General features: G+C 41.3%; 2 protein-coding genes and 1 long non-coding RNA gene across 3 annotated transcripts; 2 read left to right on the top strand and 1 right to left on the bottom strand.

The window, feature by feature from the left end:
- Positions 1-1,753: 1,753 nt before the first annotated feature.
- LOC311009097 (Fc receptor-like protein 5) lies at positions 1,754-7,237 on the bottom strand (the record flags this gene model as incomplete). Its single annotated transcript, XM_084003068.1, has 13 exons — positions 1,754-1,877; positions 1,979-1,994; positions 2,125-2,259; positions 2,455-2,706; positions 2,809-3,072; positions 3,324-3,629; positions 3,826-4,092; positions 4,189-4,461; positions 4,745-4,990; positions 5,401-5,667; positions 5,793-5,822; positions 5,937-6,004; positions 7,116-7,237. The coding sequence occupies 13 exons, from the start codon at positions 7,235-7,237 to the stop codon at positions 1,754-1,756; spliced, it is 2,370 nt and encodes a 789-aa protein (XP_083859194.1).
- Positions 7,238-8,529: 1,292 nt separating this feature from the next.
- On the top strand, positions 8,530-10,298 carry LOC311008878 (uncharacterized protein). Its single transcript, XM_084002821.1, has 5 exons — positions 8,530-8,624; positions 8,709-9,011; positions 9,566-9,832; positions 9,988-10,098; positions 10,195-10,298. Exons 2-5 carry the CDS (start codon positions 8,717-8,719, stop codon positions 10,239-10,241), a joined length of 720 nt encoding a protein of 239 aa, XP_083858947.1. The 5' UTR covers positions 8,530-8,624; positions 8,709-8,716; the 3' UTR covers positions 10,242-10,298.
- Positions 10,299-12,184: 1,886 nt separating this feature from the next.
- On the top strand, positions 12,185-12,820 carry LOC311008892. The gene is made up of 3 exons (XR_014596581.1): positions 12,185-12,248; positions 12,517-12,582; positions 12,687-12,820. It is a non-coding gene; the product is annotated as an uncharacterized lncRNA (long non-coding RNA).
- Positions 12,821-18,046: the final 5,226 nt, after the last annotated feature.

Below are 18,046 nucleotides of genomic sequence, written 5' to 3'. Positions count from 1 at the left end.
GTAAGGAAATTAATTTCTTTCATGCAGTGAGTGCAAAACGCGTTAACAACTTGGATCAGTGTACTTTATTTACTGTAATATGGAAATTGCCTACCGCTTATCATGCTCCTAACCCAATGCATGCTGGGATAGGCGCCACTGAACCGTAGTAAGTAGGTAAAGAGATGACTGTATAACTGAACATAAAGTTAATTTTATTATCTTGTTAAGTCGTTTCCAGTTTCTCTTTGGTGATCTAATAAACATCATTATTATTATCGTTGTGACTCAGAATGTTTGAGGACCGCTGCAGTAGACAAACTGTACACTTGTAGTTTATGTTCAATATTTACTTTTTATGTGCGCTGTCAAACAATAAATGGTGTGGAAAATGGCATTAAAAGGAACTTTACCCTCATGCTGAAGTTTCACGTTGGTGCCGAGCTGGAAAGATTTCTCAGAGGAAGAGTGGGAGTGTCGGTGAGGATGCCGGGTTATTCTGTGAGTAAGCTGAGATTTGTCTCTTTATGATACAGAATAAGGCGTATGATGAAGAGAAAGCCTTTACATTTATATTAAGTTCATGTATTTAGCCTATGAGTGATTGGTTGCAAGATTCAGGGTTTATTCTGCTGGCAGGATTGCTACAAATGTCACAGGTTTCTATTTAATATGACACTAAATTGTAGCTGGATGATCAAATACGAATCAGATTTTTATAGAACAAACAAACACATTTGCCAATAATGAAAGCCAAGCTTTTTTAAAAAACATTTTTATTCTTAAAAGATGTCTGATGGCGCTGACAGTCGATGCATAAAACATTAAACACATCCGGGTCAAAGTAAAGAACATACAGAGGGGAAACTTGATGATTTTCTGACTCCATAGCTGCACTATCACCAGTGTACCGACGCTGATGTTTCAAACAACTTATTATTGCTGCTTGTGGAACCAGCGACCTGCTCTTATAGTCGTCTACTGGAGGTTTAAAAACAAGAAAGTGACATAATACTCCACCAAAGAAGGAAGTGGACAATAAACACACATTATATGGATTATTATAATTGAATGTATTTTTTTTACTAATATATGAACAACTGAATATTAAATGTAAATGATCTGCTAATAGCTCAACTGTAGAAAATGCTGTCTGGTATTAGGAAAGCAGAGGTGCATACAATAATTGCTGCTTGCCAAAGGATGCGGTCTTTCATGTTGTCATCCATTCCATTGGCTCGCTCCTTCATTAATCCTGGAAGATCTATATGAGGTGTGAAGGGACAATGTATTAATAATTGGTTTACTGTAGTACAAAGTCTGTTGAACTTGACTTTACCTGCAGCTGATCATGTCCTCACATAAACGTTCTCTTCTTCTGGTTCATTCATATTCTGTGTAAAAAGCATCAGACGAATGCATGAAAAGAGGATTTCCCTTTGTTTGTTCAGGCATTTAATTCTCACCACAGAACAAAAGTACTCACTTCCTTCTTAGCAATCATCACCTTTAACCCCAACCACAGAATATGTAACTAGCGGGGTCGTCAGTCAACTGAATCATTTCATTGTAGTATTTAAAAATAGTACTTTGTTTACTGCTCTCTCTGTTAAACTCAAAGAATATACTATACCATGTTCTGGTTGTTTGGAGCCTCTGATTTCTTCATAGACACAAGCATCACCTACAGAGCAGTGAAAATCAAGGTCATCAATCATTGTGATCCCGTTAAAACCATTTGTATATCCTCTTAAACAAAGGGGGAAATGTTAGCTTAACAGTTAAGGATGATGCCTAAAGGGAATAATAACTCAGGCTGACCGTGGAGAAGAGAACTGTAGACTTGTTGTTGAGGATCAACCAGGTCTACAGCTGGGCTCTGATTGGTGCTCTGAGACCTGCTGGGTCCAAAACACGTAGTAAATTAGGTGGATTTAATAAGGAACATGTAATGCACCGCTGTTATGTTCAGAATGAGAGGAGGCAGACTTGTACTAACCTCATGAAGCTTGAATCTGTAAAAAAAAAAAAAAAAAGGGATTTTATATTGTAAGTCATCGTATTGTTTCCATGACTTGGAATTACACCTTTGACTTTTCATCATCGGACTGTAATCAATGTGATATAAGAAGGAAAACATCTCACATTTTGACTTTCTGCAGTGATACAGACCCAGCAGCAGGATCATAATCATTAAAACTCCACAAACCAACCCGGTGATCAACCCGACAGGAAGTGGAGAGCTTTGTTCAGACCCGGGCACTGAGACATCACTGTGAACTACATACAAATCATGAGAAAGACACACAAGTATTACTGCACACTCGCTTAAATCCTTGATCACATACCTTTCGATGCTACTCATGTTACATTGTTATCTGTATGTAATTACTGAATACCTGAATGTATAAAACACAGTTTAAATTAAACAAAGCAGACTTCTAATTCAGTTCTAACTTTTTAAATCATTCTCACATTTTACCGACATCCAACTCTCTGGTGACTTCTGACGCCATCTATTCAAAGCCTCACATCTATACAAGCCTTCATCTGACTTTGAGACTGCAGAGATAGCCAGCTCCCCTCTGCCCTGATTTGGGAGGAGTTTTCCATTTTTATAAAAATCAACATTAGAAAGAGCCTCGTCTGTCTTCGACTTGCAGCCGAGAGTGACAGGACGTCCCTCGGCCACAGGAAGGGCAGGGCTCACCAGGATCACATCGTTGTCTGGAACAAGATCCAAGAAGATGAAGTTTTGGTCAGAAAGACCAGCTGGTGCAGGTTGAAATACTGTTGAAATACTTCAAATTAAAATAATTTAAAACTCACAATTCATAGTGATGTTGACTGCATTGCTGAACTGTCCTGTTCCAGACTCACACCAGTACACTCCACTGATCCGGGTGAGGTTCATGATGCATGTGGATCCAGTCATTGTCCCCCAGATAGCACAGGACAATGGGGAGCCATATGAAGAAAACCTGCTCACTCTCCACTCAGTGGAGTTTCCCTCACAGCTCAGTGACGGCGACTCTTCGCTGAAGTGTTGCACTCTGTCAGGACTCACTGAGAGAGATGCCGCTGGATTGAAGTCTGAAAAACAAGACGTAATGAGGGGACGATGGATATAATCCTGCAGGTTTATTGTGTTCTTAATCTTTTTAATTGTTGGTGAGAAGAAACAAAGGATCACACCAATAGAGACATAATTGCATTGACCTCAAACCTGTCTGCAAAGTACGTTGGCCTTCCAGTAACGTAAAAACCTAAACTTAACTAGAATATCTCCATAATAACTAAATGTCTTCTTTTGTGCAAGAATGGAAAAGTCAAGAGAAACCTACCTCCAGACCAGACAAACGTAGTGTCACTATAATGAGTGGAGTAGACTGGATCTCCTCTTTCAGCCCTGCACATATATCCTGCCGTGTGCGTCTGTCCATGAACAATGTAGGGTTCGGTCCCGTTGGTGCTACCAGGTAGCAGCTCATAACTGTAGGAGTTGTTGGAGCTCTCTGAGGGTTTGGGAACAGCCTTATACCAGTAGAACCTCCATCCTGCAGACGGATGCTGAACACTGCAGTTCAGAGTCACCGAGGCTCCAGGACTCAGCCATGATGGAGACACAGTGAGATCAGGCTTAGGTTTATCTGTTGGACATGATTTCACAGAACAAAGACATGTTATGATGAGTCAGTGGAGCACTACTTGTATCCTACTTAGTTCTCCATCTCCAAATGTGTCACACAAGTGTGAAGGTGCATCGTCTTAAAATATATCAACCAAACTAACATTTGAAATAATATAAACTTGTTTACATTCAGCAAAATAAAACAGGTGACTTACTGGAATCAAGTTTCAGTGTGAAAGCATCACTCTGGTCTGTGAAGATCTTGTATTTTTTACTTCTGCCCCTGCACCGGTACTTTCCACTGAGTGATGACCTAATCATGTGGTCACGTGGGTTTTGAGGTCTGTATGAGTTGGGTGTCGACCATCCGTACTCCCACTCAGTGTCTCCTCCATCCTCGACTAGACACACAAGAGTGATCGTCTCTCCAGAGTATAACTCAGGCCAGTTGGGTTGCAGAGTCACAACAGGCCTGATTTGAACTGTCCATGATTCAACAGTATCAGTGTATTAAAGGTCAAATATCTTTTATTATGAATAAGGATTATTTCTACATTGTGTTCTCCATATCAACTCACCACTTATTCCTTCACTGTACTCCGTGTAGAAAACTGGGTTTCCTCGTCCTCCTCTACACCAGTAGAGTCCTCTTTGTGAGACACGGATTTGTCCGTTTGAGAGGAGAATGTAATCTTGTGTGGTCAGTGGTTCAGAGGATATATCTCTTCTGTACCAGAAATATTTCCAACCAGAGGATGATGATGATGATGGTGGTGATGATGGGCCCACAGAGCAGGTCAGGGTCACATTGTTCCGTTCATAGCCTTTGCTGAGACGGGCCTTTGGTCGTGCTGTTAAATGTAGAACAAAGACATGAATATGGTCATTATCTTCTTGGTGCTGCTACATTTAATGGAAGAAAATAATGTAGTAATGTTAATTTCTTTTAAATCTGTGTATATAGTTAAGGTTTAGCGACCTGATGGAAATCAATCAACGGTGACCATCACATACATTAACCACTGAAAGTGTAGATTAACTTAAACTAACGTGGATTCTAGAGAATAAAAACTCCCTCTGCTTCACTCTGGGAAGGTTATATGTCTGCAGCTCCTTAATGTGAAAAGTACTCACGTTGCATTTTCAGTTTTACTGCTTCAGATTCTTCGTCCTCAAATTTACACGAGTAAGAGCTCTCGGTTGACGTCGGAGAAGTCGTCACTTCAAATGTGTTTTGACGGTTTATTTCCGTTTCTATCAATGATCCGTTTTTGTAGAAGGTTGCATCCTCCTCTCTCTGATCACGATCCCGACAGCGAAGCGTCACCGACTCTCCTCTGAACAAGGTGGACGCAGGAGTTTGCAGGATCACATCTTTGTCTGTGTAACACAGATGGTTCCTTTTTCTTTTTAATAAATCAGTTCAATATATCACAAATATATATAATATATATAATAAAAGACAACATTTCCCCTGAAGGAGGCGCCACTTTCAAACTGCCCAGTTTGATACATTACTCTTATCACTAATAAGGGACACTTTGTACATCAAGATGCATTCATTTCTAGGATGTACCGTCCTGTATTACTCTCTCACAACAGATACTATGATTAAATATGTGATGATTGCTCCTTTAAACAAAGGATATTATATACATTCATACATTATATATAAGAACTTTAAGCTCATATCACATTATATCATATTAGCACTTTATCAAACAGGGTGATCATATTCACATGGCTCATAAATACGTGATTTGTCATGAGGTAAAACTTTGAGAACTTACCTGATATAGTTAGAGAGACTTTATTACTTTCTTTTCTTAGAGATCTGGACCACTTATAATCACCAACACAGTGATATTCACCACTGTAGACTGTAGTTAGAGGTGATGTATAATTCTTATGTCCGTTGAAAGGGAGAAAAGTGCGACCATCCCTCATGATCGTGTAAATCCAGTCGTTGTCATTTCCTTCCCTCATGTCACACATGAAGGTAACAGACTCTCCGGTAAATAAAGTGGACCAGTTTGGCTCAATGGTCAGCAGAGCATCTAGAAACCAACACAAGATGCATGAAAGTGAGATGTTTTATTTCCTGTCACTGCACTTATCCTACAGTTAAAAGGTGATACTGCTTCATCCCGAGTGAATATCAAAAGAATAACTGTGTAATTACCTTGAGCTGGTTCACAGTAGAGGATGAGAGCTGAAACAGAGTTTGAAACATCGTCATACGTTATCAAACTGGCTGTAAAACAAACAACATCAGGCATTTAAGACGTTGCATCGATGGGAACTATGATTTAAACAAAGTCCTCACAGAGAAACCCCAGCACACGGAGCACAGCGTGTCCCATCCTCACGCTGCTTCTGGGAAATGCTTCTATTCTGTGGAGAGAAAGCTTAAGACACACCAAGAACATTGGTTGAAATCAGGAACTGCAGAGAAAATGAAGATGTATCACATTAAGTGTGGGACCGGAGGCTTTCATCAACTTCTGCTTCTGAGTTTACACGGTCTGTTTCCTTCCTTTTCACACCATTCTCACACAAATAATCCAGTTTGAATTACGACTTTGAAAACAATATATTTTACTTTCTTTCCTGCATACCGGTAGATATGAGGCTCCTGTTGCCTCACAAAGTGTAACTAATTATTCATGCTGCTGCTTAAAGCTCACTTTGTCATCCAACTGGGAAAATACACAAAACCTCACAAAAGTTGAACTGCAGTATACGGTAGAGATATGTAATGGTGAAATTCAGTTGTTTTTTGTCACAACTTCCCCCCACAACAAGCTACTGTGCCCCACTAACCAGAAACAGTGTTATTAATACAGAAGCAGGTATGTACAATATGCAGACCAAGCCAATGTAATGCACATCAGTATCTACAGTTCTGATACTGCAGCGCTGCACAGTAGGAGGGACCTGGGTTCTGGTTGCTTCTGTGTATGCATTGCCAATCTGAGAGCAACTTCACCAGTTGCGCTGCCCTGTTCTATGGGAGACTGCTGGCTCGAAACATAAATGGTGATCAAACTCATGAGTCTCATAATAACTGTGTATTTTTGCAAGAAATAATTTAAGCAGCAGTAAAAACTCTTATTTTGTAGAAATGTTTTCCCTACAGATTATGAAGTGTGTCATTGAGCATGTCTGTCTGTTAATCTTACTGCAGCGTTTCTTCTTTCCAAAGAAATTTCAATATGATGTGTTGATGACTCGGCAATGACTAATGGCATTAAATGGAATATAATGAAGAAAGAGCACAGACCACTTCAGCATGTTGATTATTAAATTATTAATGTGATTGCGATGGTATATCGGAAGAATTTAATGTAAAACAGCCGTCTGTAATTTTCTTTTACTTTTTCAAAAAGAAAACGTTTTATCAGGCCCGGCCAGACTACATGTTCGCTCCCACTTTCTGCCCATCATTTTTTTTGTTATGGCTACTCATCACCACAGAGTTGATAGGCCAGAAGAGGAAACAGACTTTCTGTCCCCACTGGGAGGTTGGCCGCCTCCGATGCTTGAGTTGCTTCCTTGCATGCAGTGCTGTACTGCTGACTGGGGGTCTGCTGACTGGGGGTCTGCCGACTGGGTGTCTGTCTCCATGGTACGTACACCTCTGTTCAGTTAATGTATTGGCATTTACAGTATCTGTTTACCTGATGCAATATAGGTCAGGTTAGCAGTATGCCTGAACACAAAGACGTCCCCCGTCTTTGTGTTCAGTGAGTTTGCATGTGCTTTAAAGCTAATTTTGTAAATCATGCTTCATTTAAAAAAAATAATAACATCCAATAATTCATCCATTTAAAATGACAAATCACAATATGATTTAAAAAAATGTAATAACTTATGTTGTGATACATTTTCACCGTGATAAATGTCATTAATGTTGCATCATGCTCCAACTGTTTATTGCAGTCTACAAAGTGAAATCCTGCTGGCTTTAACCAACAAACAAACAAAAACAACCTCCTCGGCACCATCTAGTGGCCTGAATAAGGATTTCTTACCAAAAGGTTCAATATGTATTTGCAATATTAATAGTTTATATAATGAAACGTTTGAACAGAGGTCTGAACGAAGAGGGCAGGTTTTTTTTTTCAGTTTGGTGATGTGTTCAAAGTCAAAGTTTCTGTGATGTTTCCAAATGACCTACCCTGCCTTTAAAAACACATTTTAATAAAAAAGTAAAATAATTATTTAAAAAAACATGATGACAGACAGACAGAGAACACAGTGGGGAATTTAAAAGTACGGAAGAACTTAGTCGAGGTTTTTACATGGCAGTGAATTATATCACATGACAAGATGACATTTCTGTCTCTTCGTTCCTGCAGTGCTGGATGTGAGGATGAGGTGCACTTTGTTCTGTATGCTGGAGGTATTCTGTGAGTACATGCTTCACTTTCTAAGTCCAAGTCACTTTTAAAAGTTTGTCTGAGAGAGCAGCTCACGTTTTCCTTTTTTTTATTAACACTATTGGCTCGACTCAACACAGGAAGTTGTGATAGCTGCTTTATCTGCAATAATGTTCCAAATAAAAAGACTAATTCAGTATTGCTCTTTATTTTAGTGGTGAATCCACTCCTCTACGTTGGACAAACTCAAGGTGATTGCACAATTCCCTTCCTTTATTGTTCTCGATTTTGTCTGTTACCATAAACCATGTGGCAGATAAACTTCTTCTTGTTATTGTTATTAATATGAACAGAAACAAACAGGCCTGTTGTGACTATACATCCTAACTGGCCGAAGATGTACACGAAAGAGAGGATCACTCTAAAATGTGAGATAAAGAACGGAGGAAACGATGGATGGGAATACGAATGGAAAACTTCCAGCTCAATAATTCCTCCCAAGAAGAGACAATACATGATTAAGAGCGCCTCTAATCTCCACAGTGGATCCTACAGATGTGCTGGCCGAAACCAATCCCATCAGCGGTCCTCAACTCAGTGGAGTCCAGACTTGAAATTGACAATATATCTCAGTAAGTTCCATTTATTTAATTGTTAATTAGAGTTTTTTTAAGAAAAGAAACCGTGTAAAACAAATCCTCCTTTTTTTCTGACAGATGCGCCGATGCCGGTCCTCACAGTGTCTCCATCATGGCTGAGTCCCGGGGCCCAGGTGAATCTGAGCTGTGGTGGGCTTGAACATCCCTCTGCAGGATGGAAGTTCTTCTGGTTCAAGGCGGTCCCCAAAGACACTGGCAGCTCCTACAGCCGTAGACCGCTACACGCCAGCAAGCAGAAGAGACAGAGTTCTATCAGCGTTCGTGGGCAGGAACACACCACCGGGTATTTGTGTCGCGCTGCAAGAGGAGACTCAGTGTATCACACTCAGTATAGTGCACAGAGGTTTATCTGGTCTGGAGGTCAGTACACCTGCTTTCTTTATTCTTCTCACCGAACATAGTTATTGTGAACTAAATCCACAGAGCAGCCCCTCTTTAGTTTTTTTTTAATTTCCTTATTCAAATTCCTGGCTGGAATTTATGTTCATTAAATACATCATACAAATATGAAAAAGACAAAAAAAAAAGTTCAAAAAGGGACAGGAGGAAGCTAAGCTTATCAAGTCCTGCCCCTTCTTTACATTATCACGTTTAATTTACATAAAGCTCATATCTTTGTGAAATAGTCATTATGCAAGTCTGAATATGAGATAATAAACGATAATAACAAAATAAAACGATCAACCGCTACATAACTGTTCATTAAAAAATAATTTGAGGGTGTCCACAGTTTAAAATTGAACTTGAATTAAATTAAACTTCTGAATTAAATCAACGATTAATTTATTGATTATATGTTTTAAACAAAAGGATCACAATCTAACATTTCATTTCCACTGTCCTTAATTGTAAAATATCCTTTTGCTTAGTTTGAGGCATTATTATGTGTTGTTTAATCATTCTTTTATTTTCAGATTTCAGCCCAACAGTGAATCTCACAGTGAATCCCGACAGAGTGCAGCACTTCTCGTCTGAGTCCGTGTCGCTGAGCTGCGAGGGAAACTCCAGCAAGTGGAAGGTGATGAGGTTCACTGAAACCGGCCTCTTGTCCCACTGTTACGACTGGGGCACCATGACCGGATCCACATGCCACATCAGCCACCTGCAATACAGGGACGCAGTGTACTGGTGTGAGTCTGCATCGGGAGATGTCAGCAACGCCGTCAACATCACCGTACACCGTAAGCTTTAATCACACAGGTTTCACCTGGACAAAATTCTACAAACATATTCATGGTAGTGAATTCAAGGTTTTGGGATATTCCCTCTTCAGATCACTAAAAAATGACGATAATTGGTGGTTCTAGGGATATTTTAACGATGTTTCTTTCTGCAGTTTCCAGGCCTGAGAGCAGTCCATCCCTTGTGCTGCTGCTCACCGGAGTCCTCCCTGGAGCCGTATTGGTCATCCTCCTGCTCTTAGTGTATCGCTACATAAAGTCCAAGGGTGAGAATACAATTACAGAGGCGGTAAATGGCACAGAAATGAGGAGATTTTGCTGCCAAAAAATAAAAATAAAGATAGAAATGTCTTCTTTTACAGATCCATCCAGTGACAGGTTGGTGCAACACTCTCTTCCCTCACTTTGAACCTTACTGTTACGTTCACTGCAGTTCCTTTATATATATTTATATATGTTTAGACCGGAGCAGCCTCAGAGCACCGATCTGGATAAACGGGTCGACCCGGATGCAACTCAAGAGCACATATATGCCTCACCTCTTGAAGGTTAGCCTTCCTTAATCCCGTTAATGCCACCATCAGAATTCCCTCACCTTGAAATGAACTATTTTTTTGCACGAAGCCACTGAAATGTCAGAGATGAAGTGATGTGATTTTGTCTCGATTTTCAACTGACCCGTAGGAGACCTATGCACGTACGATACAATTGGCGGCTGTAAAGACATGGGAAATGGTACGGTACAAACGTTTTCAATGTGGAAGTATTGGAACCCTATTTTATTTGTAACGGATTGAATGATTTTGAAATAATTCTTATTTTTAGGTGGATATGCCAAAGACGTGGGTGATGATGCCACGTTTCATTCGATTCAGCTGAAAGGTATCGAAGAGAAGAGTTAGCGTGAAGATCCAGTGGAAAGCTTGGACTACTATAATGTATAATGTGTATCCATGGTAACCACAGGTAGCCCAAGCTGTCCACCTGCTGGGTCAAAAATGTTATTTAAAAACATCTACATTGGAGGTAGGTTAGTATGCAATTTTGATGATACAATTCAAACGTCAGAGGGCCAGCCCATGTTCAGAATTATTTTCAGCTCCTTTAAAAAAAAAAAAATTTGACTTTGTTCCAGGTCCATGAAGAGAAGTGCATCATTAACAAAACAAGTTGCACAGATTACAACTTGAAAAACGTCACATTCATGGCAGTTTTTTTAGTAGTACAACTGCTCTTCAGATGTGTTTTAGTACTTTGTAGCGAGTAAATGAAATAATTTAAAGCTCAGCAAAAAGGAGGGAGTGATGGTGAGAGTGCTCACTCCCATATTTACCAAAAAAAAATGTGTTTTTGTCTCCTCCTCCTAAGGATAATTAGTCCCATGAACAATTTAGATATTTGTTAACTTTCATAATATTTAACGGTTGTTTCATCAATATCACCAATACCTAATGGTTTACTAGCAATAAGTTCCCTATGTTTTTCTAAATGTTGCATAACTTATTATAAATAATACATTTATTTTATTCTATTATTATTATTATTATTATATTACGATATGTAGAAGAAAACTCTTCAGGTCCAATTCTGTGGCTGGTTCAAATGAGGTTTAATCACTGACAGTGAGAAAAGAAAATCACAGTGTATCCATGAAGATCCAGTCTGCCGAATGGCCTGGCCGAGTTGGATTTATACAGAACATTTGGGAGAACAAAAGGGAAGGCGTCATGAGTGGATTTGCATTGAATCAACACATGTCTCTCTGCAGAGGAAGAGACATCTGTTGATGTCTACAAGGTGTGACTGTTCTCAGGAGAGCTAGACGATGTCACTACAGGGGTCACTCATCGGGCCTTGATCAATGTATGAAAAACAAATGTTACGGAGACAGTTCAGGAAGAGAGGAAAGATCAAAGAGTCTTTTCATCAAGACAGCAAGGGTTAAACTCAATAGAAACACCTCAGCAGGACATTTGATATTCCCGAGAGAAAGGAACATTATATGAAGAACAAATAAGAAATGTAAGGTAACACATTTTCTTCTACAGTTGCTTTGTGGATTCCTGCTGATTATTCTCCTGCTGGCGTGGCGTTGCTACCGGAAGTCAAAGGGTGAGACCTCGTGCTTCGGTACTTTTGATGGATCTGACGTGAAAGAGTAGCGCCTCGGTTTCCAATACAACACAATGAAAACGAAGACCAATCCAGCAATCTCACACTCTCTTCCATACGGCTTAAAAGCATCCGGAAGAAGGGTGGGGGCTCAAGATGCAAGCAAGCAATGCTGTAGTTAAGAGACTGACAGCAATCCTGGAAATACAAGAAAGTACAGGTAGTTTATTTGTCTCATCAGGACGCCGTGATGAACCGGAGGAGAGCTGCGTTTACTCTGATGTGAGGATAGGATCGGCTGCAGGTACGGTCACTCGCACATCTCCATCCAATATTTTGCGTTGAAAGTATTAAATCAGGTCAGATCACAGCGGAAATCCTAGGTGGCTTCCTCATTTTTTTATTTATTGGTCCTTGAAAGCTGTGACTCGTTCCCTCCTGTCTCATTTGTATTCATGCACATTCTATGTGAATGAGAGGCCGTCATATTTTTGAGGACTTTCGGATAACATCTGTTGATCATCTATTGAATGTAAAACAATAATTCAAACTCGTCACCTCTCTCTTCATAGGAAAACCATCTCTTGCAGTAACAGAAGAAACGGTTTATGCTCAAGTCAAAGTGGGAACGGCTCGTGGTAATAATGCTGCAATGTATTACGCATGTTTGAGATTTATGCCTTTAAATTGTAAAGCAAATATGTCTTAAATAACTTTTAATCTGTTTTCTCTTCTTCTCCAGGTCCATGAGAGAAGCAAATGCATTTTTCATGTAAAATGAACTTTCCTTTTAAACGTGGATCAATAGTGTACTTTGTTTTACACTTTTAATCCTTTTCAAAACATGCAATAAAGTTTTTATGTGCTTGCTGCCAATAGTGTTTTTATGTCCTTTTCATGCTATTTATATTTACAGTTTTGTGCCTCAGTTGCCAAAAAATCTGCAACATTAAAGCAGAAATGTTGTGATTTAGGATTATTTGAATGTTTTCAGATGGTGTTGTTTTCTCCTATAACATTTTTTAAAATGTTATTTTGTGGGACGGAATACATTTTGCAGAGATTGCAAAACTCTTTGCTGCAAATGTGCGGTTCTGGGTCACTGGTGTTTGAGTGAAACTGAATCGGACGGCCTGAGCTGTTTCACCACCGTCCTCACTGAGGTGGACTACTTTCTTTCCTTCCCCTCAGCTGTGATTGGCTCCGGCACAATTTCATGTTGGTGAAAAAGGTAAGTAAATTAATTTATTTAATGCAGTGAGTGCAAAACGCGTTAACAACTTGGATCAGTGTACTCTATTTACTGTAATATGGAAAAATGCCTACCGCTTATCATGCTCCTAACCCAATGCATGCTGGGATAGGCGCCACTGAACGGTAGTAAGTAGGTAAAGAGATGACTGTATAACTGAACATGAAGTTAATTTTATTATCTTGTTCATGTCGTTTCCGGTTTGTCTTTGGTGATCCAATAAACATTATTATTATCGTTGTGACTCAGAATGTTTGAGGACCGCTGCATTAGACAGACTGTACACGTGTAGTTTATGTTCAATATTTACTTTTTATGTGCGCTGTCAAACAATGAATGGTGTTGAAAATGGCATTAAAAGGAACTTTTCCCTCATGCTGAAGTTTCACGTTGGTGCCCAGCTGGAAAGATTTCTCAGAGGAAACTTTCTGTCCCCACTGGGAGGTTGGCCGCCTCCGATGCTGGAGCTGCTTCCTTGCATGTAGTGCTGCGCTGCTGACTGGGGGCCTGCTGACTGGGGGCCTGCTGACTGGGGTTCTGCTGACTGGGGGTCTGCTGACTGGGGGTCTATCGACTGGGGGTCTGCTGACTGAGGGTCTGCCTCCATGGTATGTAAACCCCTGTTCAGTTAATGTATTGGCATTTACAGTATCTGTTTACCTGATGCAGTATAGGTCAGGTTAGCAGTATTGCCTGTGTGTGTGTGTGTGTGGGGTGGGGGGGGGGGTCTTTGTGTTCAGTGAGTTTGCATCTGCTTTAAATCTAATTTTGTAAATCATGCTTCATTCTTTAAAATAACATCCAATAATTTATCCTTTTAAAATGACAAAATAGGTTAAAGTGTGGATGGGGATTACCAGAGGACCCCATGATACAATATTATCACAATTCTTGTGTCACAATATGATTTACATTTTTTTTTGCGATATTCAAGTATTGCAATAACTTATATTGTGATACATTTTCACTGTGATAAATGTCATAAATGTTGCATCATGCTCCAGACAAGCTGAACTGTTTATTGCAGTCTGCATAGTGACTGCACCAACAAACAAAAAAACAACCTCCTCTGCACCATCTAGTGGACTGAATAAGGATTTTTTACCAAAAGGATGAATATGTATTTGTAATATTAATAGTTTATATAATTAAATGTTCTCGTATATACTGGTTTATAGTAACCCTAAACCTGCATGTGGTAAACCCAGCACTTAAAGGCCCCCACACACCGCCCAGACGTCCAACTGCCTTATCCGACCACTCTCCGCCCACTCTGTTGCCTCTCGTCTGACCCGTTCGGCAGAAAAGTTGTGTTGTACACACCGCTTCGACGTGCTTCCGACAACACAGCAGCGTGTACGTTCTGCGCTTGCGCAAGATGCAATAAGCCTCCTTAACAGCGGGTGGCGCTAGTCTTGTGCCAATACTCCAAAACAGGAAAACAGGAAATGACGGAACGGAGTGCAGATAAAAACAATGCACACACAGTCTTGGTTCAGTATTCGTTCGATTCAAGAAGACCTTTGTGGACTAAATACTTGGCATTTCTGGAAAGATGACTCTGGCTAGGGTGACACTCGCGTTGTGTGCTCTCGGGCTCATTATTTTACGAAGACGTCGTCTCAGTAGGGAACGAGTAATACCATCCTCACTTCCGCCCCGCCCACACACCGCCATTGGATACTCTGATTCGCTAGCACACCGCCAATCAGAGTATCCAATGGCTCAGACGTCCAACAGCCCACCTCCTCAGACTTCGTATGCTCAGTCTGATGAGACAACGTCCGCGCGGCTCCGAAAGCTTCCGACGCAGCTGTACACACCAAACATATGTGTTCCCGACCTCGTCCGAGCCTCTCCAAACGCTTCAGATGTCCAACGGTTGGGCCGGTGTGTTCCTGCCTTAAGAGCTTGTCACTACAGCTGCAGCATCAGGACAGCCGAACGAAGACAGTTGAACAAAGACAAGGGAGTCGATCTGTGGGAGTCCATTGAGGTGGGCATAACATCTCAACCACCACCCATCACAGCCATGTGTCCTATCCCAGTCAGGACATCACACTGGAGAAAATTTTACCAGAGACCCCTCGCTCGAGGCTGTAACCCATCCAATCTCTGCTACCCACCATTCTCCACCGGTACGGAACTTAATTTACTAGGGGGGCTGTGGAACTGCCAGTCTGCAGTCAAGAAAGCGGACACCATTTCAGCGTATGCCGCCCTGCAAACTCTCCACTTCCTGGCCCTTACGGAGACCTGGATCACCCCAGAAAACACTGCCACTCCAGCTGCCCTCTCAACTGCCTACTCGTTTTTACACTCCCCAAGTCCAACAGGTCGAGGATGGAGGAACTGGACTTCTTATCTCACCCAGGTGGTTCTACCAGGTCCTTCCCCTGGACCACCTAACCCGATCTGCACTTGAATTCCATGCCGTCTCTGTCACCCTTCCTTTCAAGCTCAACATCATAGTGATCTATCGCCCACCCGGTCCTCTCATACCCCTTTTCCACCGAGGCATTTTGAGGGTCGGTTCGGAGCCGGTGCCCAATCGCGAACCAGTTCTTCCTGTTTCCACAGACAAAGAGCCGGCTCTCGGCCTGGAAAACTGGTTCCCGAGCGGCCCCAACTCTTTGCTGGGCTGGAACAGGGCCCGGCTTACGTTAGGGGCTGGGGGCGGGGTTAACGATCGAGGCAACGGGGGAAAATACGCCGCTGCGGAGTGCGGAGTTTTACTAACGTTCCCGGTAAGTTTCACTTTTAAAATGTTTCACCTCGTTGCAAACTAACGACACATTTCTGTTTAGTTTACCAAGCTAGTGATTACGTTCGTAACAGCAGCAACTAGTGGCTATGTGTCCTCGCGTAATGTAAGCTGACCGGCTAGCTAGCCAGCTAGCGTGATATTGCTTACAACAACGTTAGCATGCCACTTTCTGACTGCCGTTGGCTCACTAAACGTTACCAACTACCAACGTGACTTAACATCTATGTTCGCAGCGCCGTGGACACGTTTGTGATTAAACCGCTGTTCTCTGGTTTGTGTTTGTAGAGCTGACGGACATCGGCGATATTGAACGGAGGTCCAACCTGCAGATGACTACACATCAAACACTCCGATCTATTGATCACACACTGTTCTACACTTTAAAAAATGTTGTGATTTTAGTATTTTGTGTATTTTATTGTTATTGTATTATTTACCAAAATAAACACTTTTTCTGAAGAGACATGTCTGCTATGCTTGAAATTAGCGCTGCGGGGAAACCTCAGACGTATACAGTGACGTAATGACGTGGTTCTCTAGCCGGTGGAAACGCAAACAGGTTCTCGGAGGTTCGCAAGTTGAACCAACTGCGAACCAGCACGGCACCGGCCCAGCTCTTGAACTAGGTTCGCGTTGGTGGAAAAGGGGTATCAGTGACTTTTTAGATGAGATGGATGCCCTCCTAAGCTGCTCCCCTGATGATGACACACCACTCGTTGTCCTCGGTGACTTCAACATCCACCCAGGAAAGCTGCATTCATCTGAATTCCTTGACTTCTCCACATTTGACCTCACACTCTCCCCCTCTCCACCCACCCACCATTGTTTTACACTTTTAATCCTTTTCAAAACATGCAATAAAGTTTTCATTTGCTTGTTGCCAATCATGTTTTTATGTCTTTTTCATGCTATTTATATTTACAGTCTTGAGCCTCAGTTGCCAAAAATGAAGAAGATATCGGCCAATGAACATAAGAGGGTTGGGCCACCAAATCGCAATTAGCATAACTCTATAACCTTTGGGCCAAAAATTACGAAACTTGAAACCTATGTTGCCATAACTTCAAAGAACATACATGTCAAGTTTAATCAAATTGAGTAATGTTTGGCGCTGCCACAAATTTCCAAAAAGTGCCATTTTTGGCCGTTTTTGGTCTTTCACAGGGGTCGTACTAAATCGAACTTGTGCTATACCGTTGATCCGATTGATACCAAAATTGGATATGTGGTTGGAAAGGCCTTTAGGACAAAAAGTTATTCAAAGATGCTCCAAAAGTCTAGGGGCGTGGCCACGGCGAAGCCATGACTGCGCTACTATTTTCAACCTTCGCCACAGGCATTTAAACTTCACCGTTTCTTCTCCGATCTGCTCCAAAATATTCATGCTTGATAAGAGTCAGGTCCTGAACACAACTGCACTGCAATTTTAACTCACAGGTAGAGCGCCACCTAATGGCGACATGAAATGTGTCTGATTTTAGGCCCTTTTCTTAGCAACAGCCCCCCCTCTAGGTTAAGCGTACACCTATGAAATATTTTTTCCTAGATAGCCCAAGTAGAGATGTACAAAAAAGCCTCTGAGACCCACCGCCTAAAGTCATGATAAAGTGGGTAAAAAAAATGTTTTTAGCCAAGTGTGTAATTCAGCCAGGTTTTCACTCAATCTTCACTCAGGACACAGGGGGGAGAGACACAGGGGCACAGCGACCACCAGGGGGAGACAGAGATCTATCAGTGACACATGGAGAATCTGTGAATCTCACATGCAGTTCCAGTCTGCTTTACACCAGATCAACAGTCATGCCACTTTTAATTCCTTTTTTTAAATTCCTCTCATTTCAGCCTGGACACAAAGGGAGGAGGAGAGATGGCACACTTCACATGCACCTCACACAGCTGTCAGTTGAACTCTGCCATAAACATCCAAACTATTATAACTTCAGTGTTTCTTCTCTGATCTGCTCCAAACTTTCCAAACTTGATTAGAGTTCCTTCCTGTACAAGTCTGCACTGTTATATTGCCTCACAGTCAGAGCGCCACCTACTGGCGACAGGAAATGTCATTGATTTTGTGACTTTTCCA

The sequence above is a fragment of the Eutrigla gurnardus genome (assembly GCF_963514095.1).
Source record: "Eutrigla gurnardus genome assembly, chromosome: 23".
Classification (NCBI taxonomy): domain Eukaryota; kingdom Metazoa; phylum Chordata; class Actinopteri; order Perciformes; family Triglidae; genus Eutrigla; species Eutrigla gurnardus.
This window is presented reverse-complemented; position numbering and strand designations above follow the sequence as displayed.